At 35.7% G+C, this 26,461-nt stretch overlaps 2 protein-coding genes and 1 long non-coding RNA gene across 3 annotated transcripts; 1 reads left to right on the top strand and 2 right to left on the bottom strand.

The window, feature by feature from the left end:
- Positions 1-5,747: 5,747 nt before the first annotated feature.
- On the bottom strand, positions 5,748-9,242 carry LOC103844482 (putative U-box domain-containing protein 53). The gene is made up of 8 exons (XM_033282878.1): positions 9,237-9,242; positions 8,316-8,437; positions 8,022-8,218; positions 7,718-7,947; positions 7,536-7,634; positions 7,072-7,428; positions 6,246-7,010; positions 5,748-6,162 (listed from the first exon to the last, which is right to left on the bottom strand). The coding sequence occupies exons 1-8, from the start codon at positions 9,240-9,242 to the stop codon at positions 5,980-5,982; spliced, it is 1,959 nt and encodes a 652-aa protein (XP_033138769.1). The 3' UTR covers positions 5,748-5,979.
- An 8,778-nt stretch (positions 9,243-18,020) lies between these two features.
- Positions 18,021-18,918, top strand: LOC103844483. Its single transcript, XR_004452605.1, has 2 exons — positions 18,021-18,163; positions 18,242-18,918. It is a non-coding gene; the product is annotated as an uncharacterized LOC103844483 (long non-coding RNA).
- On the bottom strand, positions 18,586-22,040 carry LOC103844484. The gene is made up of 4 exons (XM_009121271.3): positions 21,583-22,040; positions 20,525-21,469; positions 20,113-20,452; positions 18,586-20,023 (listed from the first exon to the last, which is right to left on the bottom strand). The coding sequence occupies exons 1-4, from the start codon at positions 21,585-21,587 to the stop codon at positions 18,977-18,979; spliced, it is 2,337 nt and encodes a 778-aa protein (XP_009119519.1). The 5' UTR covers positions 21,588-22,040; the 3' UTR covers positions 18,586-18,976.
- Between the last annotated feature and the right edge of the window lie 4,421 nt (positions 22,041-26,461).

Here is a 26,461-nt window from a genome sequence, read left to right on the forward strand (position 1 = left end):
TTAATAAGAATTTCTCAGATTATAATTTTTCCCATTAAGAATATATGGGCATTTGATCCATACTCATACTCCAAGAAAGTGTTGCCAAATATATGGGCATTTGATCCATGGGTGTTTTTCAAAACCAATCCATATTTTCAAGTCAAATCCAAAACCAACCCCTTTTTATTTGTCCATACTATTCATCAATAAAATTTCCATACTATCCTTATGTTTTTAAATTATTTACAAAATTGCCATTTTTATTTATTTTTTTATTAATTTCGAAATTAACAAAAAACCAAATACACCCTAACTATTTCTTCTTATTTACAAAAATGCCATCATCATCAATTTTTCCAACCACCATTTTTGAGCTCTAAAGCTCTAGAATTCAATTTTCAACCATTTTTTTTCTCATTCTAACCCAAAAAACTTCATTTCCTCTCATCTCCTCTACATTTCCATCTAAAAAACTCTCATAACTATCATTTTCATAATCACAAACTTCATATTTTTGAGTTTTTTCATCAGTGAATCGATAAAGATGCTTCTTTTTGCTCATATTTGGAGTTTTAACGGTTGAAAAGGTTGGAAACAAGCTTTACACAGGAAAAAGGTAACTATTTACATGGTTTTCGTTCTTTTTCAGATCTATGTCGCGACAGTAGACCGTTTTGTATGTCTACGCCTCCGTGGAGACTTACGATGCAGTCTATTTGTCAAAGCACGGGTTAGTTTTGCAATTGACCAAACAAATTTTTTTTCTAACGCAGACTTCTCCAGTAGTCTCCGTCTTTACCTTTGACAACAAAAATAAAACTTTCGGTAGACTTACTAAGACGTCTACCTAAAAGAGGTTAGTTTTTCATTTGACCGAACTTTTGACTTTTCAAAATAGACTTCAATGGAAGTCTACAAAATGTAGACTGCCAACGAAGTCTATAAAAGGTCAGTTTTGCATTTGACCAAAACTTTGACTTCGTGGAATAGGTTAGTTTTGTGTTTGACCAAAAAGTTTAAAAAACAATCAAAAATTTATTAAATTGTAGACTTCATAAGCAGTCTTCGTATCTTAAAAAAAAATGTAGACTGCGTATAAAGTCTACTTTTTTATTTTGGTCAAATGCAAAACCAACCCGTCGGATTTGAGAGTAGACTTCACAAGAAGTCTACACACCCGTAGACGTTCATTTCAATCTACTGATTGGAAGTCAAACTTGGTCAATTGCAAAACTAACCTCTTTCAAAAAAATTCAAACATGTAGACTACATATGAAGCCTAGTTCTGAAAGTCAAATCTTGGATGAATTCTGGTCAGTTGCAAAAAGTAACATTTTTAAATTGTAGACTGAAATGAAGGTCTACATGTACAAAATCACAACTTTTTTTCAACTATAGAAAGCAACCCGTAAAATAGTCAATTACAAAAACCAACCCAAAGAGTAGACCTATTTGACAGTCTACATCTGTAAACTGAAAAGAACGTCTACATCTGTAGAGACTGAATATTAGGTCTGCATAGAAAAATCTATAAAAATGTGAATTTGTGTATTATTCATTAATTTTTTTCTAGTTTTTTTGTTTCACAGCGTGTGTTAGTTAATCATAATGGGTTTGAGTGATTTTGAAAAGAAATTTTTTTTATAATTATGAAGGTATAATTCATTTGATTTGACAATGTTGTTAGCTAATAATTGTAGACGTATTTGTAAGTATTCGTTTATAGTGCTAGTAAGGCTAAGCTTGTTTCAAAGCTGAAGTCAGTGGATGTGGAATATAAATTTACATTCTCAGCATATAAGACAACGAAAACTCTGTATGTGGCTAAGTGTCGTATTCAAGGATGTGGTTGGAAACTTAGAGCGAGTGTGAAGCATGGGCCAAATACATTTTGGGTGACAAAATATTCGAAAAGGATGAAGAATCGGAAAGGTTGAAGAATGTTCCTTGTGCATGATGGCTGTACACATGGTAAACTTCTTGAAATGACACAAGAAGATTATGACCTGGACAACAAAATTGAGAAGATGGTGCTAACCTATTCCTTACCAAACATCATTTAAAGCAAATGACTCTGAATAGGCAAATACTCCTCTTATGCCTGTCACGAATAATCGACAAGTACGGAACTTGATCGAGTTATCTAAGACACACTTTGTACGCCTTTGTGTATCAAGCCTGCGCCAAATACACTAAAAAATTTTGGATTGACTATATGTTAGATAATAAGTGTAGACGTTTTTGTAAATCTACAAATGTAGACTGCAGTTGAAGTCTACGTCGTAAATTCTATTAAAAGTGTATTTGTGTATTATTCATCATATTTTTCATGATTTAATTATTTTACAGTGTATGTTAGTAAAATTTTAATGGTCTTGGATGAATTTCACAATTTAATGTGTTATAATTATACACATAATACTTATTGCAAATTGTTTTGATTAGTGTTACTCTTGAAATTTTTTGGGAAAATTTGGTATAGATTTTCTTTTTCACATGTGTGTTAGTTATTATTTTAGCTTATGGTGGTTTTACTTGTTTGGTTGATTAGATCTTGTGAAAAAATTGATATCTAACAAAAAATTAATAATATCATACAAGTGAAAACAACAAAAAATAAATACAATGTTTATAGATTATGCATTAAAAAATTATTTAAAATTTAAAATTTTATTATGAAAGTTATTACAGAGCAATATATTAAAAAAGTGTTCTTTAGTATGCTTGATTTTTCATAATCTTGATGCCTCAAATAAAGTCTTGGAAAAAGTACCTGCAAAATAAGATAGAGTTATGAGAAAAACATAAGATTAAAAATGAAATCATATTTTAGTAGACTTTTTATTAAGTCTACGTAAAGTTATTGTTTAGTAGACTTTAGTTGAAGTCTACACTAATAGAAAATTTTCATATCTAAAAGTGTGCATTTAGAAAATTTGAAAATACTTTGTTCTGGAAAATATTTCAAAAATGGTTTTTTGTCATCCTTGTAACACAGCAAAAAGATAATGTATGAATTTATAAATTTAGTTCATTATAAACACAAAATATCTTATAATGAATATATGGAAAGCTTACATTTTTGGGAAGATGATTTGAAAACATTGGAAGAGAATACCTGCAAAATAAAATAAAATTATGAAAAATAAGATAAAAATTAAAATCATATTTGAGTAAACTTCTAATGAAATATGCTTAAAAGTCAAGGCTAGTAGACTTCATTTTAAGTCTACCAGCCGTAAGTTTTAAGTAGATTTCAAATGAAGTCTACTCTATCAAAAAAAAAAATAGATCTGAAAAATAAATACATTAAAAATATGAAATAAGTTTAAATCTAAAAAACTTTTAAAAATATGATTTAATAGACAAAATAGTTATAAATTAAAGACATATTAATATGAATTTTAATATGTAACTTTATTTGAATATAAATACTAGAACACATATTTTAAATCTATAGATGTAAACCTTACATTTCTAGGAGGAGAAGAGAACAACTATGGAAGAAAATACCTGCAAAATAAGATAAAATTATTAAAAAACATAGAAAAAAAATTAAAGTCATATTTTTGTAGACTTCCAATGAAGTCTGCTTAAACTTTGTGGTTTAGTAAACTTCATATGAAGTCTGCAAGCTTTAGTAAACATCTTTAGAAGTCTACACTGTCTGATAATTTTCAGATCTGAAAAAATCTATATATTTTGAAATGTGAAAATAATTTTAAATCTGAAAATACTTTACATAATAGAATTTATAAGGTAAACTAGTAGCAAATTAATGTAGAGAGCTTGATCTATAAATTTATTTGAATATAAACATGTAAATACATATTTAAAATCTATTAATCTAAAACTTACATTTTTAGAGGAGAAGATGAAATCCATGAGTGATAATACCTACCAAAATAAGATAATATTGTGAGAAATAAATAACATAAAAATACACATTTAAAATCTATAGATCTAAAACTTACATTTTTTAAAGTAGAAGATAAAAAAACATGAATCATAATATCTAAAATGACAAGATAATATTGTGAGAAAGACTTGAGAAAATTTTAGAGAGAAAGAAGATAATGAGAGAGTTTTAGAAACAATTGAGAGAATTTTAGAGAGAAAAGAGAGAGTTTTAGAGAGAAGGGAGAGAGTTTTAAAAACTTGTGCAGCCACTTTAGAGAGAGACTGTATAAATTTTGTTTATATAGGGAGACAAAAATGTAACTAGGTTAAGATTTACGATACTGTAGACTTCGTTTGAAGTCTACTAACATTAAAATTTTGGAGTAGATCTTACTATAACATAGTAGACTTTTTTGGAAATCTATTATAATAATTTAATTATTGTTGTTTATTCTTTATTATTTTAATAATTTTAATATATGATTTATTAAATTTATTTCTTTATTTTTAATAGTTATAGTATATGATTTCACTTTTTTTATTCGTAAGAAACTTAACTTAGTTTAAATATAATGATTTTTTGTAAAACAAATTGAAAAATATAGACTGAAAAAGACGTCTTCAGATAAATAGACTTTATTGTAGGTCTACGAAACCCTAAACCACAAATCTCAAACCCTAAATGTTTTGCTTGATAATCAAAAAGTCTCTTTTATACAAAATATAAACTACTAAACATTAATATGCAGATTTAAGTTAATAAAACAAAAAAAAACAAAATCTAAAATCTAACCCTATGAAATCAACTACTAAAAGACATAACATGTTAGAACCTTTTTGTTTCTAAACTATGAACATAGTCTAACACATGATAACCAAATTAGTATATATTCTTCAAAATTGTTCGATTATATAAAATTTTAATTTATTTACTTCATATTATCCATTATATTGATGATTAGTTAAAAATATCACAATAATTATTTTTATATATTTTCAAAATTAAATTATTAGATCAAATTAGAGTGTAGACTACAAAACAAGTCTATAAGGTAGATTTCGTAAGAAGTCTATATATATGTAGACTTCTTTTATTACGTGTAGACTTCCAAAGGATAGACACGTAAAATACATTTCTGTTTTTTGTTTGGTCATAAGGGTTAAATAGTACTTTCATTACTCCTTTAGGTTGGTTTTGCATTTGACCGAAAGTGGGGTATACTTTTACATTTGACTTGAATATTTGGGTTGGTTTTAGCAAATGTCCCTTGATCCATACTCATACTCCAATAAAGTGTTGCCAAATAGAAAAGTGTTCAAATTCTGAAACACTCTCCTCCCAAAAAATTAATCTCAAATACTCCCATATATAAATTACTTAATTCTGATTTATTTTAAATCCAAAATGATTAAAAGCCTTTATAACCCTTAATGTTTCCTCCTTCACTATTGTTTTCTTTGTTCTTCATCTTTTCATTTTTTTCTTGTTTTCTACTTTGATCCATTCTTCGTATTTTTAGATTTTCTCTTCTTTTCGTTGCTCTTCTTCGCTTTTACCTATAAATTTTCTCTTCTTTCTTCCTGGTATAACTGTAAAATTTGGTAAAAATATGTGCTAACTATACTAAGTTGTACTATTTCCGAGGTACAACTTGGTAAAACTATACAATTTGGTAAAACTAGAACTTAGTTTTACCAAGTTATTCCACAGTTTATGTATAATTTGGTAAAAACTATAATTCTAGTTATAGCAAGTTGTACCATTGTCGATGTACAAGTTGTACCATTATCCCTAGTTATATTTTGCTAAATTGAGATCTCAAATTTAAAATTTTGTAATTTGAATTGGAGGAAAAAAATAGAAGGGCAAAAGGAAAATTCTATTATTTCATTTAGAGCATAAGAGTATGTAGACTTATTAAGGGTATTTGAGATTTTGGTCCACAGAAAAATATGGCAGCACCAAAGAACAAATAAACAATAGATAAAAAAGCAAGAAAAATGCTATGAGAACACCAGGCCATTGATATAGGCTAGAAATGCTACACAATTTCAGAAAGAGGAGTCACTATAACGGAGCACACCCTTTTGCTTGCCTTACTGATTGTTACGTCTCCATTCGACAATGGCTTCATAAACACTGTGATTGGGCAAAAGTTTAATGTTTTGTAACGGCAAATTAGTCACCGGCGAGGTACGGTGGTCCTGCATCCATTCCTCTATGGCTCGTCGGTCATAAGTATAGCCATCAGCCGCAACACATGGTTCACTCATCACATCCTGCAAACATAGAGCATTCTTCCCTAAGATAACCTTACTCCTCTCGCAAGAAATAGGTGACGTAAAGAACAAGTTATTATTACCTTAAGTAATGGGCAGAGGAAATGGCTTGGAGGTTGATTCGGCGCAGAGGAAATCAAGTTTCTTGATTTTACAGCTACATTCTTAAAGCTCTCTAATGCTGGAAGAATGTGAGTTTCAAGATCAGGCCTGTCTTTAGCACGAATCTCTGTACAGGAGAGGGCCAACGCGGCTAACTTACGGGTTTCTTCCATCGGCCAGTCACCGGCCTTTTTATCAAGAATCTTTATCAACTCCTCGTCGTCATTGTTCTCCATGGCCATTTCTACTTTATACGTCAGCGCTATAGCCGGGAGAGCGGTAAGAAGCTGTAGAATGATCATTCCAAACGCATAGACGTCTGATTTGAAAGATAACATCCCGCTTCGTTGATATTCAGGATCGATATAGCATAGTGTTCCCACGGGACTTGTCTGTTTGTACATTGTCAATTGTGTTAATAAAGGATCGACTTGGAGCATTGTGGAGATTCCCACGTCTCCTACTTTGCTGAGAAAGTTTTGATCAAGCAAGATGTTGGCTGGTTTGAGATCACGGTGGATGATTGGTGTCGGCTTTGATTTGTGGAGGAAAATGAGTGCTGATGCGACTTCCCAAGCTATCCTGAACCGGACGAACCACGGGATTGGTTGACTTTTGCTGACTTGAAACAGTCTATCTTCCAAGCTACCATTTTCCATGTATTCATAGACTAGAGCGCCATGCTCTGGACACGCGCCTAGAAGGAGAACCAGGTGTGGATGCCTGATCTTGCTCAATATTTCAATCTAAGAGAGAATAAAAATGTCAGTATTTTTATCAAGAAAAGCGCTTAGGCTGTCTCCATACCTCTTGATCAAATTGCTTGGATAGATTACTTTCCGGGGAATGCAAAACTTTGACAGCAGCAACTGTATGACGGAGATTGCATTTGTAAACATCCCCGTAAGCTCCCTTTCCAATGTTTAGATCTTCAGAGAAGGATGAAGTTGCGGTTTTAATTTCTTCCCAAGTGAACTCCTGGTATTGCAGCTTACGAGCCACAAGGGAACTTTCTTTAAGCTTCTCCTTCTCTTTGGCTTCTCTTTTCTGTGCGACCTCTCTCTCTTCCCTTCTTCTCGGCTCAAACTTCTGTGTTTCCTTTTCTTTTAACGCCTTTGTTGCGTGCTCCTTAAGTTGTAGCTCTTCAAACTCAAACTCATCGAGCTGACACACATAAAGGTGGCAAACATAATATTAGACACAAGGCAATAGTTAAGAAGCTTCATCAAATACAATTTTATCCATTTTTTATAGAGATTCTACAAGCGGACCTTGAGAGAAGCATTCAAGGTTTCTAATTGAGTCAGTGCATGCATTTCTTGAGCATGCCCATGTTCATCCCTCAACTTTGTAATTTTGTCGAGCGTGTCCTGAAATCAACCAAAAGAATCTCTCTGTTCAAAATGCTTTCAATTTCGAAAAAGGGTCTAAGAAATTTATAATGATACCTTACCTGTTTGCCTGTGAAATAATCTTCACTTTGAGTAATATTCCAAGAAATAGAACGCGATGTTTCAAGACTACTGCTTGCTTTCTCTGCAGCTCCCGAAGACATACTTGTAGTTCCGTATGAGTCAACTGAACTAGTTTCCATATGAACAGAAACCCCTCTTACTATTGTCGGGAGATGTTCCAATCTCTTATGATTGGACATAGCAAGAGATTTCGACTTGAGTGTCGCATCTAAAACATATACAATAGGAAAGTTAGACTTTCATACATCAGTTTCTAGTTAATAATTGACGAAAGCTACAAACCTGAGATATGTCCTAAACTAGAAGAGTAGCTAGATGTATCGATTCTCTCACTACCGATATCTCTTAAGATAGTTTCATTGATCTCCCCATCTGACGATAACTTATCTTTCGTAAGAATGTAGACTCCTTTTGAGACAACATAAACTGTGCAAAGGTCTGAGACATAGGCTGGTATTTTCGCGGTAACATCACGATTCCTGTAAATGAAATAGTCTCAACGCATAACTCATCTGAGAAAACTCTGTTCAATCGCATATATAAATCAAACCAAGAACATAACGTTTCAACCCGTACCTGAACAAACCAACATGAGACGAGCTTCCAACGACAAGCCTGCTTATCAAGTGCTGATTAACCTCTCTGGTTATCGCAACTGCGACACTATTTGATTCAAGCACTTGAAGTTCGACAGCAACCTATGTTACGCAGATTCAATAAAACCTTTAGCTATAAGATATCCTTTTTTTTTTCTGAATACAAGGAGTTTTAGGGCGGAAAACCATAACATAACATGTAATATTAGTTTAGTCTCATAGATCACTTTGATGAATCCTAAAATTCACTCAGAAATAGGGCTTAGAGGAAAAAAAAACTTGATAGATGATATATCATGGATTTTATCCACTTTCAGCCATTGTATATAAGTGTTTTAATATATAATTACTACTATATAGAATCTATTTAGAGTATTTACAGGTTCATGTACAGACGCATCAGATGTTTAGCTATGGATAGAGACATTCCCACCGTTAGATTGAGACCATCTTTTGACACAAGATAGAGCTTTGAGTTAGTTTTCTAACGCCACCGGCTTGAGGTTAATCAGCATTTTGTAGCAGATGTTATGTATGTTTTACTGAATAGCGGTCAGTCTGCCTCGCGAGAGGAAGCTGTCGAGGAAATGAAGGACTGTCGATCGATATTGCACCATTGGTGTCGGTCGACAGTGATCCCAGAAAACAGGACAAGCCTGTTTCGTGACCAATTTAGACCCAGAAGTCACCACATATTACCAATATATCCCTAGACGACCTTAAACCCTATTTTACTGTTTTCTAAGCCATTGTTGATGGCTATGCTTCATACTATTCTTGGGAGAGAGAGCTTAGGATTGGAGAGAGAGATCTGTACACCTTGAGAAAGGGAAGATCTTGAACTCCCTTTGTTTCTTTACTCTATCCTGTTTTTATTATTTTATTTAAATATTATTCATACCATCATAACTATGTGTTTCGTGAATATGTCTGAATAGTCCGTACTGTTAGGTTTAGGTTTCTCAAGTAAGTTGATAAATTTAATACTGATACAATAATAACTGTTAGGGTGTTTAGAAATATGATTCTTTCAACTAGTTATGCTTAAGCTAATTTTAGGATTGATCACCCTTAAACTTAGCTCTTAGAATTAATTGGGATCAAGCCATTGCTTGACTCAATACCTTAAATTTACTAGAATGATCTAAATGATTAGATACGAACGAGAGTTGGTCTAGTGAGTTAGAGAATTTAGATCAAACCTGACCGTAAAGCTTTCTGGAAGAAGTATTGATCGACGCAGCGATAGCTCTGTCGATCGATATTTTGAAAGGTGTATCGATCGATATTCACAAAGAATTATCGATCTACACTTTTTTTGTGATAAACATACGAGAGTTGAAATCCGAGATCCAGATTAGATAATAAATTTGATTATACCTTAGTTTGAATTCAAGAAAAAATGATATTAATAAACTCCTAATACCCAAATTAAGTTTTTTAGCTATTTCTCTCAATTGTCAACAACCTCAAAACAAATCAAACAAGCAATTTACTTGCTCACCAATCCATTTACTGCTTTAAAACCGTTTAATCTAGATTTATTCCAAGACCATAATCTATTGTGTAATCCTAGAGTCTCTATGGATTCGATTCCTAAGTACTACATTTGAACCTCTTATTTGAGAGAGTAATTCACTACTTAGGATAATTTGAGTGATATCAAATTTGGCACCGTTGCCGGGAACTCTTTCTTATTACCATTAGATTACGTTTATAATTTAATCTAGATTTTGTTGCTAAAATTGCTAAAAAGTTTTCTCTCTTTTCCTGCTGACACAGGAGTTGCAAGATGGAAAACATGGATTTCGGCCGGACATGAATCGACGAAACGACAGAAATATCGATCGACAAAGCAAGAGCAATATTTATCGACAAGTCGACATGAATATCGGTCAACACCGAACATCATACATCGATCGACGACACCCCGCCGGAAGCATGTAAGTTTTCTCTTACCAATAATACCAATGAGAAAGTAGTCCTAGGAGAACCTAAAGGTCAACTAAGCAATGCAAACAACCCAATTATAAACGAACATGGGACTGCAATCCCTGTTCAAATTAATTCAATCTCAAAAAGAGATCATGAATGGAAATTACCTTTGCAAGACTATTTAAACCCTGGTAGAATCTATTCCAATAGGTCCGCCATTAAATTACCAAAAGATGGTACCGAGAAATTCGGGGATAGCCTCGAATACTTATTTATGGTACATCAAAACCCTTTCTGTGGAACCATCTCAGAGCATTCACACGATCACATCGAGTATCTAGAAGATATGATGGATGACTAATACAATCGTTGTAGACTCTTTCCATTTTCCCTAGAAGGTGACGCCATAAAATGGCTAGACTAACTACCAACAGGATTGTTGACCTGTTGGAAGGAGATAAGGAGTACCTTCATCAATCAATTCTTCGATGAGACACGCTACTGGGATATAAGGAAGACAATCTCCACCTTCCGTCAAGGTCCACGGGAATCATTCAGAAACGCATGGGAGAGATTTAAGAGCTACCAACTTAAATATCCCCATCACGGTTACACAGAGCCACAACTCATTAGTACCTTTTACGGGGGTGTTAACTTGCACTACCAGATCACGCTTGACACAGCCAGTAAAAAAAGCTTCAGTACCAGGAACCCTGAAGAAGGGAAGCGTCTGATCAAGAATATAGCTACGGGTAGATCCTACGAAATGATGGAGGTAGAGCGAGTAAGGAGAGTTGACTCAATTGATGAGTCACCTTTAGCACAAATCAAAGAAACTCTAGATTCTTTTCATTCCGCTCTTGAGGAGCGGAACCAATTTGGGATTTACCAAATTGATGATGACACCCTATCTGAACTAGAACAACAAGTAGATTTCATGGATATCCGAACTTTGAAAAACGAGTATCCTAACCCCGATAGCTTTACCCAAAATTACGATGCTACTGTTGGATCACGCCAGGGCAGAGCGAAGTTTAGACTAAACCAAGCTTTCACGGGAAATCACAGATTGGCTACTGACCTTAACGGAAAATAGACATAATGTACAATGAGCTAATAAGGAAGTTTGACGCTTTAAGTGAACACATTAAGAGACTGGACGGTCAAGTCGCAGAAAACTCAACCACCATCAAAAGAGAGGCATGACGTCTCCCTGGGCGGACTGACGCGAACCCAAAACGTCAAATTAATGCCGTTTTACTAAGGAGCGGAAGACACCTAATCCCGAGCACGATAGAAATCAGTAACGCAGAAAAACATGCTATAGTTGAGGAAAACGGTGAAAATAGGTCACACCTGATAATCCTCGATGATTCCAATACTGAGTCAGAAACCCATCGAGAGAAGGAGCTTCCCAACACTGAGGAAGCAGCCATCAACCTCGAGGAGGAGGAAGAAGAATTGGAGGAAGATGTGGAAATCGATCGACAAGAGAGAACCAACGTCGATCGACATGCTACGGGAAATATTAATCGACATTCTGGAAACAATATCGATCGACAATCGACTCCTGCTGAACCAGCTGTGGAAAGAGTATATAGGCCCCTACCACCCTTTCCTCCTAACAAGACACAGACTAAGCGTGAATTGGATAAAGCTATATGCAAGAAAGCATTCGATAAGATCATAATTACGTCGGCATCTCAACGAGCATAATTACGTCATCGAAGGGCCTTCGGAGGTAAGAAATGCAAATCTTGACCCTGAAAATGGTGCAAGTTCCACAAAAAGAAGGGACACTCAATTGAGGAGTACTACAAATCCAACTTCTAGCAAATCAAGCTGAGCAGCAAAAATAAAACACCCAAAGAGAGGGAAAGCTCTCAGTCAAGAAATGCCTAAATCAAGCTCGTCCAAAACGGAGTGATCCGAGGAAGAGGAAGAGGAGTCACCTGGATCATCAGCCAGTGCTAGACTAAGGATAGGCATGATTTTCAAAAGGCTCAGCGTGTGTTGTGGATCGATGAAGTCATTCATCACACCCCTGCTAGCACCTCGCAAGCAAACAAACTCACGAAGAGATAACCTTTACGCAATTTAAATACAAGCTTTTTATCTTTAACATATCGCAATAAACTCAGGGGCCGAGGGACTATCTCCCCAGAGAATCGACTTTATCTTTGATGGCTCCAAAATATGCTGAGATTCAATAAACTCCATAAAGGCCTACCAAAGAAGAGTGAAAAACAAATCACATGAGATTACTCCAATGGAGGGTCCCGATGACGTAATCATATTTCACAAAAGTAAAACGATTCACCTCGATAAACCCCACAATGACGCATTAGTTATAAAACTAGTCGTCACAGGTTTCAAGCTGTCTCGTTTAATGATTGACATTGGAAGCTCGCTTGACGTTTTGTGTTATGACGCCTTCAGACAATGGGATTAACATAACCTAACTGAAAGGCACCATAATACTTCTCACCGCCTTCACATGAGAAAAAATGTATTCACTGGGATACATCCAGTTACCAGTCTTCGCAAAAGACATACAAAAACTGGTTGACTTCATCGTAGTAGATAAACATGGGCCCTTCAACGCCATACTTGGCAGGTCCTGGATCTACATGATGAGGGCCGTTCCTTCAACATATTAATAGTGTGTGAAGTTCCCAAGCCAAAATGGTGTACAAACCATACGCGGAAGCCAAAAAGCTTCTCATAAATGTTATAAGGGTTGCTATAAGCTCACAGAGCGATGCCCCCATATAGAAATTACAAAAAAGGGAAGAGCTCGCAGCTTAACACTTGAAACAAAAGGACGATCCATCAATATGCAGTCCTTTCAAAGAGCTAACGGTACACGTCAGCCTAGACGATTCTGACCCTAAAAACATGTCAGACTCAGGATCGATTTGCAAAACCCTATCCAAAGCGAACTGATCCCTTTTCTCAAAGAAAATATCATCTCCTTCGCATGGTCTACAAAAGATATTGATGGGATCAACCCAGACATAACTTCTCACGAGTTAAATGCCGATCCCACGTTCAAACCTATAAATCATAAACGTTGCAAGCTAGGCCCAGAGAGCACCACGAAAGTAAATGGCGAAGTATATATACTACTGAAGGTTGGATCAATATTCGCGAGGTAAAATACCCCGACTGACTCGCCAACCCCGTAGTTATAAAAATAAACGGGCAGTGGAAAGTTTGCATCGACTACATAGCCCTCAACAAGGCATGTAAGAAATGCTGTTTTCCACTCCCACATATTGATAGGCTTATCGAAGCAATGACCGACCATCAACTTATATCCTTCATGGATGCCATCTCGGGATACAATAAGATCAAGATGCATCATGAGAACCAAGAGAAAATGGCGTTCATAACCGACCGTGGAACCTATTGCTACAAGATGATGCCGTTCGGGTTAAAAAACACCAGGCTATTTACCAACTGTTAGTGAACAATTTTTTTTCCGATCAGCTAGGTAAAAACATTTTAGTCTATATAGACGACATGCTAGAAAAGTTGGAAAAAATGACCGACCATGTATAACAGCTGCGTGAATGTTTCGTAATCCTCAACAAATACGGGATGAAACTTAATAGGGCAAAGAGTACCTTCGGACTCCCCTCTGGCGAATTCCTCAGATACCTAGTAACGGAGTGAGGAATCGAAGCAGGTCCTAAACAGAGCTGCGCATTCTTAGATATGCCTTCTCCAAAGACCACGCGAGAAGTGCAACAACTAACCGGTTGAATCGCGGCCTTAAACAAATTCATCTCGCTGACCGAGAAATGTCATCCCTTCTAACAACTACTCAAAGGAAATAAAAAGGTTCATATGGGACGACAAATGCAAGAACCTTTCACCCGACTAAAAACTTACCTCAGTGAACCTCCCATCCTCGCCAAACCTTAAGAAGGAAAACGCTTATACCTTCACATAGCAGTATCATCAGCCACTTTCAGCGGAGTCCTCATACGAGAAGACAAAGGAGAGAAAAAACCTATCTTCTACAAAACACTCTTCTGCGCAGAGACAGCGGAGAATCTCACATTAGCACTACAAGCGGTGATAGTGTCAGCAGCAAGAAAGATACGAACCTACTTCCAATCACATGCCATAATAGTAATGACTTCGCAGCCACTACAAACGAGCATGCACTGTCCCGTCTGAACAGGACGCCTCGTGAAGTAGGCAATCGAGTTTAGTGAATATGACATCGAATTCTGACCTTGGACTTGCGCTACGTCCCATGTAATTGCTGACTTCATCATCGAATTTGTACCATCCAAAACCATCAATCCCAACCAATCGAAGGTATGGTCGCTATACGTCGACAAAGTATACTCTCCCCACGGCTCGGGAGTAGGAATCAAGCTATTCTCTCCAACTGGCAAAGTCTTAGAGAAATCGTTCAGACTAGGATTCACCACTTCTTACAACGAAGCGGAATACAAAAATCTTATAGTGGGCCTCCGCTTAGCCATCGGGATCGGAGCCCAATCTTATCATGGGACTCCAGTTAGTCACTAGCCAATTTAACGGAGAATACAAACCTCGATAAGACTGAATGGAAGCCTACCTCAAAGTAGTCCACGACCTCGCTAGCCAATTCAGAAAATTCGAGTTGACAAAGGTACCTCAAGGCGAAAATACCTCAGCTGACGCTTTGGACGCTCTAGCCTCTACTTTGGATCCAAATGTTCAAAGAATAATATCAGTCGAAGGGATCGAGAAACCAAGTATTGAAATCACTCTGAAAACCCTACAAATGATAGTCATCAATAGATAGGCTTCAAAATCTATCCTCGACACACTAGAAGAACAACAAACTCAAGGTAACTTCACTACCTCTAATGAACCGGTTCAATAAAAAATTAACCAAATAGGGTTCCCGCGGTGAAGACCAGTTTCTGAACCGATCTGATTGGAGAGTTCCCTTAAGGGAATACATACTCCACGGGACTGTCCCTCCACAATGCTGGGAAGCTCGTAAACTCAAAGCAAAGATTTCTTGCTATTATGTAATACAAGAAAAATTATACAAGCGCAGGATTTCAAAACCTCACCTCGCATGCGTAAACGGTGAGGAAGCTCTAAGGATCAAGAAAGAAATGCATGACGGCGTGTGCAGATTCCACTCAGGAGGACGAACCCTCGCTCTTCGAATTACGAAGCAAGAATCTTTTTGACATACAATGGCCAAAGACTGTGAGGCATACTCCCTAAAGTGAGAAAGATGCCGACGCCACTCTCCAATAATCCAAATGCCCGCGTAACTATTATCATCCGTATCAAAACCTTATATGTTCATGAGACGGTCAAGGGATAGTAGTAGGACTGATGGTGCCCTCAGGACCGAGATAGCACAGGTACCTACTAGTCCTCACCTATTATTTCACTAAATTGGGTTGAGGCAAGGGCGTACCACAAAAAAAAGAGAACCTCGAGGTGCAACTTCATCTGGAAGACATCTGCTGTCACCACGGAGTCCCATATGAAGGGACCGAAAACAGACCACAGTTCACTTCCAAAAACTTCGCTGCGTTCTGTGACAAGTGGAAAATCAAGCTGACCACTTCGACAACGTATTGCCTACAAAGGAACCAGCAAGCCGAAGCAGCCAACAAACGGATCTTAAGGAACATTAAGAGACGCCTGAGTAACAAGAAGGAAATCAGTTACGAAACAAAGCCGAGATATCTTGAGTTATGCACGGCACTTGCGCTCTAGATACGGGAGTAGTTGGAATGAGCTAATCAACATAAATGGCAAAGACAAGAGCATTTACATATATCTTTTTGGAAACTGGCTTTTTGGAGATCTAGGTTAATCTATCTTTGCTGTATTCGCTTGTGCTTTGTTCTTTGTGTATTTTGAATTCACTATAAATAATATATAGGTCTAGTTTATAGATCTATCCATAGAGATCTTTTCTCACCGTTTCCCTAAATCTTATCATATCTTTATTAAATTTCTGATTGTGAGACTTAGCTCCCACACCGAGCTTGTAACTCGGTGAATCTGTGATCGTACCATATAGAGTTCGGCTTGGTATAGTGCCCAATTATGTCTGATATCTCTGATATCTCCTCCTGGGATCGCCGTTTCTTTGTCTGGGATCGATCCATTGTTGTTGACCGATCCGTTAGGTCTTGTGGAGGTCGGTTGCTTCCAAGAACTGCGTTTTGTGGGGTCCTTGGCAACTGGGGCAGTAGCTTGTTGATCTGAGCTTCTTGCTCTGCTTGGGTTTGAACCACTTGCTCCATGGGTCGTAGGTCTTGCTTTCTTGCAGTATCCTACTGACCTGTACTTTGAAGTAAAACAGAGTAAAAGTTACGCAAATTGTCAGGTACTCCTGCTAACAGGGTGTCCAACTCAGCTAACGGGCGTTTTCTCATCGTCTGAGTTTGATCTGCTAAGGAAATGCTTTTGTTGCTTTTGTCAATGTCATCCATTGTGATATGTGGTACACGTTGGATTTCTACAAGGATATTTATAACGAATTTCCCCTCCTTTTAGTGCTAAATGATGAATCCTAAAATTCACTCAGAAATAGAGTTTACGAAAAAGGAAGCTTGATAGACAAGTAAGCTATAAAAAAGGTATGTATGATCAACTAAGGAAAATAGATGTTTTATTGATGATTTGATAACGAGTAAACGGGGTGCTTGACAACAATGGAGTATGAATATCAAGAGTGTATAATTTCGTTATGAAAGAATTTGGGTCCCTTTTCTTTGGCTCCTCCTTCATCTTTATATGTCTTCCTAGCGGATTGTAACGATGGCATGATCTTCGGCGTGGATCAGATGCTTTTAAGATGGTCTTTAATGTCTTTGAACCTTTTACATTTTACTTTGACTTGTCGAGCTTGGTGCGTTAGACTCCTCAAGTCCTAGGTAGACCTTGACCTTTGTGTGCCTACATTTTTTTCTTGAGCCTTGATGTCGTTTAATTTTGGGTTTTACTGCATTTGGATTGAGATCTCGGATCGGGTCGGGAGCAGGGTGAAACCCGACTCCAACCTACTCGAATTGTCAGAGTTATTTCGAGTAGAGAAATTAAATGTGGTTTTAGCTATAAGATATCTTAGAGCATGATTAATGGGGGGGGTTCTTAGAATGGAGTTCTTAGTGGAATATAAGAAACCGTCTCTTATCTTTTAACTAAAAAAAGCTAAGAACCGGTTCTTAAAAAACTTTTGATAAAAGAAGACCAATAAAGAGAGAAAAAAAAAAACAAAACCTTTTTCAGCTCGCACATCTTCCGGGAAAAGTGCCTATTCCAACCTGAACAATATGGATCGTGCCGAATACCACCCAGACAATAGCATAGTGCCGAATACGACCCAAACATGACCAAAACTCAAAAAACCCACCCGAACTCATAAACGTTACTCAATAAAGGACCTTGACTAACACACGGTTAGTCAACCGTGAAATATATAGCTTAACCGTTACGGTGACATACAAAGGTTTCGATGGAGTTAACTTAACGACGCCGTTTTGCTTATTAACACAAAACTTTGTCGTTTTGGCTCAGGCTCTGACTCACAACATCTCTCTTCTTCCCCAATTCTCTCGACAGAAAACAAAGAACCCTAAAACTCAACAGACACGAAGAACTCACGAGTGTGCGAAGGTAAGTTATAATCTGGTGAATTTCTGCTTATAATTGGTTGATTTTATGTTATTTTGCATTGATGAGCTCGAATGTTCTCTGGGTATGTAGTAATTTTCGATTGGAGAAATGGGAGATCGAGGAAGAGGTATTCCTAAGATATGTAGATGTGGAGAAGCTGTGGTAATGAGGACAGCAAATACTGCTAGAAATCCTGGACGATTGTTTCATTCTTGTCCTCATGGGAGAGAAGGGGTGAGTTACAAAAATAAAGGTCATAGATTGTTTATATTTGGTTCAGTACTTAGCTAGGTTTATTTTGCAATTTGACAGGACTGGTTTCACACGTTTAAATGGACTGATGTTAGTGTTTATGAGGAGATGGAAGATATGATTGAAAAAGTGGAAACCATTGAAGGTGATTCAATGATGTTTCAAAAGAGACTTAATAAATGTGAAAACGAGATTGAGAATCTGGAAATGGATACCCGTGTGTGCGAAGCTGTGGTTGAGAAGGAGATCCAAGAATGCAAAATGCAGCTCCGGAGCTTGAAGAACATTCTCGGATTTGTGTTAGTGATCATTCTGTTTTTCAAGTTTATCTTTTAAGTATGAGTATTGTGTTGTGTTTGTAGTTGTAGTAAGACTTATTGGTGTGTCTCAATGGTGTTTGTAAGTGTAGTAAAACTAATGATGTATTTGTAGTTTTCTTGTAAAACTGATGATTCTCGTGTTCCCTTTTAATGGTGTTTATGCTTGAACCTAAGAAACTTTTAATTATATCACAACTCTGATACGAAGTCGAAAACCAAGCATTTGGATTATAAATTTGTCATTACAATATTCATAAAAAACAACAAATGACAACGACCTATGGCTAATGCTTCACTCCACCACAGAAACAACTAAACGAAGCTGCCAAAACCCAAGTTCAAAAAGCTCCATGCCTCCGTCACAAACCAAAAGTTGAGCTTCATGACTCCACCACAAACCACCTAAATATTTTTTTTAAGTAAATACAAAAAATCAAGTTGCAGAATTAAATCGAGAGTCAATACCTGACACTACCTAGTCTTGTGTTGCTTGACTTGGCCCCTCTCCAAAATCCAAATTTCTTGTATCTTGCGCATCTTCGCTTGTCCTTGTTGCTCTCTTCCTTGGTGGCCTATGCATTGGCACACCTATGTTTGAACACTTTGTGACATTGTGGCCAGCAACCCCACATCTACCACAATGCATAGTCCTTTTCTCTCTACTAACCTTCCTTTTCTTAGTTGGTGATTCATTCTTTCCCTTCTTCCTCTTTGGTTTTGGCTTTCTCCCCTTTCTGCTCTCAGTTTGATCCACCAAGCTTGGGGGTGGAATAACCAAATGACCATTTTTGTTCCAGAAACACATGCCATTAACCGGTCTTATTGAGTCACTATAAATCTGTTGTTGCCTAGAGTTGAGGAACCAAGCTGAGATGTAGTCTTCGTAGTTGAGCTTCTTCTCTGCGATGATGCGTAAGGCATGGCGGCAAGGTATTCCACTCAAATCCCATCTGCGACATGCGCAAGTCCTTAACCTCAGATTGACACTATGTGACACACTAGACTCACGGACCTCCCATCGCTCATCACCACCTGGAATAATCTTACAGAACTTTAGTTTCTCCTGCTCATACTTGATTACCTCCATTACTCGAGAAGGATAACGACTTGTAGTATTTGCTGCTATCTTCTTTCTCAGGTCAATGCGTATCATTGATGATCTTCTTATAGTCTCCAACATCTCCACCATAGGCATATATCTTGCTGGATCAATAGCGTTGTTGAATGACTCAGATATATTGTTGTGCACATCCACACATGATGATTTTGGAGAGCAGAAGGCAAGGCTACAGTTCTTCGGATTTTTTTCCATGATGGCCGCGAATAGACGCATATCATAGCGTTGAACAGCTTCAAGACTAGCTTCATACTGGCGAGTAGTGCAGCTCTCAGCTACTGCCCAAAACAGATTCTTCATCTCATGTTGACTTGGAAAGGCCTTCTTCAAGTTTCCATATATATGGCGCGCGCACATCCTATGTTCTACATGAGGTAATATCCTTTCAACCGCATTCAACAACCCCTGAATATTGATTCAAAATCCATACCAATTAGAAATCAAACCAAATTATTATACTTAAGAAACCAGCAACATTAAAATTATGCACATACCTTTTGTCTATCAGATATGACAGTATAACCTTGGCCCGCTTGTAGATTAAAATCTTGTTGCAGCTTTGATATAAACCATATCCAGTTGTCCTCATTCTCCACATCAACAACAGCCCAAGCAATAGGATACATACCATTATTGGCGTCTCTTCCCACCGCAGCCAACAACTGTCCTTTCAGTGTGGATTTCATAAAACACCCATCAAGTCCGAAGATAGGACGACACCACATTGACCATAAGGTTCGGATGGTAGCAAAAGACACGTAGAACCTTTGGAAGACTTCTGATCCTTCATCATTTATCACAGTGTCTAGCTCCACAGTTGATCCAGGGTTACTTCTGCAATATTAGCAAAGATTAGTCAAAAAAAAAAACTCTAGAAAATCCAATATTCAACAATGATTCACTTACTCAAGGATTGCTAACCGATAATCTTTCAGCCTTGAGAACTGTTCTTCATAGTCACGGTTTATTATATCAATGGCTTTTGCCTTGGCCTTTTTACACTTGTCGATTGTTGTAATTAAATTGAACCTCTGCTCAATTTGTCGTTGTATAGCCATTGGTTTCATGTCTGGATCAGTCCTAATATCATCCAAGAACAGCTTCGTGATCACGGGAGCTTTTAGAATCCTGCTATGTCCATCCTTCTGACAGCTATGTTCTTCAAAATATGTCTTCACCATCCACTTTCCAAGTCGCTCTTCATAAGAACAATATATCCACCATGGACAGCCCCCTTCAGTCGCACACACAGCTGAAGACTTGAGTTTCTCCCATTTGTTAAGTTTGATATTCCGTCCTTCCTTGAGCGCATACTCTACCAATGCATCTTTGAACTCCTCTACAGTGTCAAAAAGTTGTCTTAGCTCCAGATGACCGCTACCTCTTCTGAATCTCACAAAGCTCTCCTCTTCTTCTTCTTCACCATCAGAGTTCGGTGGCGTGTTATGGTAGTCAAAATCTTCTTCTTCATCAACAAAACCAGCCACATTCCTTTCAACCCGAATATCTTCATCAAATGCAACTTCTTGCTCCTCATCACGCGGATGCTCTATTGTGTTCACTAGAAACACATTCACAATGCCTGTCCATCTGCCTGCAGCACACATCCTTCTAAAACTAGGATCCTCATTACCCAGTATCTTTCGATCTTTATGATCTTCAAATGGTAGCTTATACCATAAACTTTGTCCATACAATCCATGCCTAAACTCAGTTCCAAGCATAACATAAAGATCCTCTGGTTTTCCTTCGAGAGTTTTAACCTCGCCACCAATATAACCAACATCTCCTGCCAGATTCTTAACCCAGTACCCACCATATTTCACATTGAATGTGACAATCTCCCACTCACTGCAAACACAATTATTAAGTTTTAGCTCTTTCAGTCATTTTAACGAACAGTTGGTGTGCAATAAAATCAAGATTTATATTCATCATAATCAAGTTCATATACATGAAAATACCTCATTATTGCCTCTGCTACTGTCTCACGATTGATGAGTGATTTCGATTTGAAGTTTCTAACACTCGTTTCTCTTACAATCACTCTAACCAATAGACACTCATGAGTTCTTCGTGTATGTTGAATTTTAGGGTTCTTCGTTTTCTGTCTAGAGAATTGGGGAAGAAGAGAGACGTTGTGAATCACAACCTGAGCTAAAACGACATATTTTGTGTTAATAAGCAAAACGACGTCGTTAAGTTAAACCCATGGAAACTTTTGTATGTCACCGTAACGGTTAAGGTATATATTTCACGGTTAACTAACCGTGTGTTAGTCAAGGTCCTTTATTGAGTAACGTTTATGAGTTCGGGTGGGTTTTTTGAGTTTTGGTTATGTTTGGGTCGTATTCGGCACTATTCTATTGTCCGGGTGGTATTCGGCACGATCCATATTGTTCAGGTTGGAATAGGCACTTTTCCCCACATCTTCCTGTATGGTTTAAGAAGAGTTTCTTTCGTGTCCTCCATCGTTTTTCGTCTATAAGTAGCCACCACATCTTCTGGTGCCTCAGACATATAGACTGTCTTTCCGGCTATGGGTTGAATCAAAAACCGGTATCAAGCTACTAAATAGTTAACTTACGTAAAGTCTAGTCAGGTAGAGAATAACTCTTTGGAACTTACAAGGTGTAGGTACAGAAGTAATCTTTGGATGGACATGAATCAGCTTGAAGATGACGTTTTTGTCAGAAGAAAACTTTCTGAGCGCCCATTTAAGTACATTCTTGCTTTTGGTGCTCCCACTAAGAGCTACCGCAATGGTCAGCGACTGAGAAGGAGACGCAACATCAGAGCCGGCCTTTGTAGGAACCTGGTCAAGCACCGGCTTGGTTTCCAGATACGACTTTTTGAAAAAGTAGTTCATTTATTTCTGAAATAGTAAGCTGACTTGAAGCCTCTATAATGTTAGATTCAGCTCTGAGTAAGATGTTCTGCAACGGTTCCAGTCAATGGTGGCGTATCTTTCTTTCAAGCAAATGAGATACTAGCAATATCTGTCTCAAAGCCATATAGGGAATAAAATCATAACCCTTGACCAATACCAAAAAAAGGCAACCAAGAAACAGTAGACAAATTAGTATCACATTTGCTGAATAAAGAATGGACAAGATTGTGATTTCTAACAGATAGAGAATGGATCAAGGAGATGCGTTGGTATTGCTTATAATTGAAGTTCTCAAAATTCAAATCTAGACGTGTGATGAGGTAATGATCACAAAATTACATTCCACAGTCAATGACGTTGATGGACAACTAGACAAATTCAACTGGAGAGAAATTTGCAAAAGACTGAAAACATGAATCAAATCTAATAAGTGGAAATCATTTTCAAAACATGGAATGTATCATGTGAGCACATAAAGATTTGGACTTTACTAGAAACCCATCAAGATATATTATCTCTAATAAACCTGAAAATGAATTACAATTTTGGCCTACCTGATCAATAAAAGGTGTAGCTTTAATGCTTGTACATAAACTTAAACACAAAGAGAAAAATTTGTGGCAGACACTGTCATTTTGGCATCCTGAAGTCGAATGAGCGATGGAATCTCCTATTCTATTAAAGAGCACCAACGTTCGCGCTCCTAATTTCAGATACAATCAAGTCCCATAGAATCTTATAAACTTTTATTAAATCATTATTATTTTATTACTATAAAATAGACATCGAAGCCATGACTCACGATCATCGTTGAAAGATCATTCTGGATATTTACTACTCTCTGGCTCTTTTGCACACGCACAACCGCTCTCTCGGTCCGTGGGCTCCATCCCGTTCCAACCATCGGTCCGTTAATTTTCGAAGGATTGAAATCATTGTTTACTGACCCTGCAATCACCACATGACCTTTTCCCGTGTTTTGGCCTCACTCGAACACTATCGCGAATCACTTTCCGATAGGTCACCCATCCTTCCACTACTCCAGCTCAAGCATGCTTAACTCTGAAGTTCTTTCAGGATGTGCTCCGGAAAAGGTAAGTCAACTTTGGTGACATAGGTAGCCAAATCAATTCTCTTAAACCTTTTCACATATCACAACTCGAGATGTTACAATTCACCCCCTCATAAAGCACGCAATGTCCTTGTTGCGCACCACGACATGTCTAAAAACGTCTCTCAGGTCAGAACTGAGATGGCTAACCAGCTCTTATACCACTTGTAACGCCCCGACCCGTCCACGGCTAATGGGCCACCTACCCCGCTCTCTCGGCCTGTGGGCCCCATCCCATTCCAGCGATCGGTCCGTTAATTTTCCAAGGATTGAAATCATTGTTTACTGACCCTGCAATCACCACATAACCTTTCTCCGTGCTTTGGCCTCACTTGCACGCTATCGCGAATCACTTCCCGATAGGCTACCCATCTTTCCAGTACTCTAGCTCAAGCACGCTTAAATCTGGAGTTCTTTTAGGATGTGCTCCAGAAAAGATATGTCAACTTTGATGACATAAGTAACCAAATCAATTCTCTTACGCCTTTTCATATATCACAACTCGGGATGTTACAAAAAATTTCTTCGTATTAGCAAAGCGACAGAGAAGAAGCTCTTAAATTAACTATCAAATTATTATTGTTTTATTTAAATTCAAGCGCTTTTTATTATTAAAGTTTATACTTTCCTCACCAATTTATGAAGAGGCAATTTTTTTTAAAGAAAAAAGAGGCAATTTGATAACTAGTAATTTTGAGATTTCGAAAATGTTTGTTTTGGAAGCTGGTTTTTTTTTGTTAACAGTCTGGAAGTATTTTTTTTCATAATATCCCGATGTATCAAATCATTTAAACTTTCAAAATGAAATATAATTTTCCTAGTTTAGAATATACATCTATTCCATGTATAAATAATCATTTTAGTATTGCTAGGGAATAATTTAGTTGAAAATGTTGGACAAAATTGTGAGAATTAAACAAAATCCCACATCTAATCTATTAATTTAAGGTCCTATTTTTATCTACCATTAACAAGTTATAGTATTATCATTTAAAAAATTAATTAATATGTCATATTTGATTATTAACAATAATAATAAACCAAATATAAATTTGAATTTATTTTTTATTTTTAATTATAACAAAATCTGTTGAGAAAAAATCTAACAAAATCTTACTTAAATTTTAAATATTTTTATAAAATAAGATATTAATTAATTTCCTAATTAGTAATATGATATTTTTATAAATCAATGTTAACTAAAATTTTATTATAAAACAAGAAAATAAAATTATATACTTTTTATAAATTCTATAATTATATTATGTATAATATAAAAATAGAAGTGCTATATGAATTAAATATGACAAATTATATTAATAGGTAAATTAACATTTTTAAAAAAAATATTGTTTCATTTTAATAATTTATCACTCATCATTAAAATAAGTTAAAATTTGCAAACTATTATATTGAGAAAAATATAACAAAACCTATTGAGAAAAATATTACCAAAAATTCAAATATTGTTTAATGTATTAATTTAGTAGGAAAAACAAATTTAAAATTAATGTAATCTTTCAAACTCAAAAATAGTAGTGCAAATTTTACAAATGATAAACTCATAGATAATAAAGAATAACTTTTTGCAATATGCTACAAAAAAATAAACTATATATATGTTGTAAAAAATTAAAGCAATCTAATATTTCTTAAATCTTAATTACAAATAAAAAGAAAACTTAATATCATAACATCCAAAAATATCCTATACCAATAAAGTTTACTAAAATAATATGATCGATGCTATAATGTATAATTTTTACTAAAATAATGGTGCTATATTATTTAAACAAAATATTATTTTTAATTATAAATCTCGTAAAATACTAAAGTAATATATGTTAAAGTATATTTTCTAAACAAAACATGTAAATATAAATTATCTTGAATATATTTCAATTCTACAATATAAATAAATAAATTTTAAAAATGTAGTATAGCAAAATGTATAAATTAAAGAAAAAAGGAAAACTACATGTTTACTACTTTCATGGTACCACTTTTTATTTTTACCATCACTAAGGAGACATTTTCAAAAATACCTTCTTCATTATGTGGTAGAAGACTCTTATGCCATTGTTATTTATATATATAAGAAATTTTATTTAAATAAAAAAATACAAAAATATAAAATATAAAATATAAAATATAAAAATAAAAAAAAAAATAGAAAAAATAAAAAAATAATAAAAATAAAAAAATAAAAAATTGTAAAATTTTTTTTTTATGTTTTCGAAATATTATTTTCAAATTCGAACTTTTTTATAAATTTTTTTTTCAAAATTGTTTTGATTTTTTTTTCAAATTTCTTTTTGAAAAACGAAAATTATGTTTGAAACTTTTTTTCAATTTTTTTATATATATTTTTAAGTATTTATATATTTATTAGAATCATAAATTTCACATTCCAAAAACCCTACCCCACCTCTCAACTCTAAACCCTAAGTCTAAATTAGTTAACCCTAAGAGTATAATTGTATTTTATCCTTTATTAAAAGTGAGGATAAAAGTGGTTAGTATAAACATGAAAAGTGGTACTATGAATGTGGTATTTGTGGCAATTTCCCAAAGAAAAATATATTTTGAAAGAGGTTATCTATTTGATTATTTCGTATAGTTATTTTATTGTACCTAACTCGAAAATATATTAGAGTAATAAAAACTAATAACAAATTAAAATGTATTACAGAATTACTATATATTAATAGTACCGAATAAAAATATAAACAATAATATTATAGAGTTACAAAAAATAGAAATTATATATTTAAAACATTTATAATAATATCAAATACATCTATAAAACTAAAAAATATCCACACGGACGTGCGGGTTAAAA

Source organism: Brassica rapa, chromosome A10, assembly GCF_000309985.2.
Source record: "Brassica rapa cultivar Chiifu-401-42 chromosome A10, CAAS_Brap_v3.01, whole genome shotgun sequence".
NCBI lineage: Eukaryota > Viridiplantae > Streptophyta > Magnoliopsida > Brassicales > Brassicaceae > Brassica > Brassica rapa.

What these genes read in the sequence shown, in the direction of transcription:
- LOC103844482 (XM_033282878.1), bottom strand. An exon ending in CCTTGAATGCTTCTCTCAAG is followed by an intron (nt 7,429 to 7,535) that starts GTCCGCTTGTAG and finishes TATGTGTGTCAG; the next exon opens with CTCGATGAGTTTGAGTTTGA. An exon ending in CCAAGCAATTTGATCAAGAG is followed by an intron (nt 7,011 to 7,071) that starts GTATGGAGACAG and finishes ATTCTCTCTTAG; the next exon opens with ATTGAAATATTGAGCAAGAT.
- LOC103844484 (XM_009121271.3), bottom strand. An exon ending in TATCGGTTAGCAATCCTTGA is followed by an intron (nt 20,453 to 20,524) that starts GTAAGTGAATCA and finishes CTAATATTGCAG; the next exon opens with AAGTAACCCTGGATCAACTG. An exon ending in TCATATCTGATAGACAAAAG is followed by an intron (nt 20,024 to 20,112) that starts GTATGTGCATAA and finishes ATCAATATTCAG; the next exon opens with GGGTTGTTGAATGCGGTTGA.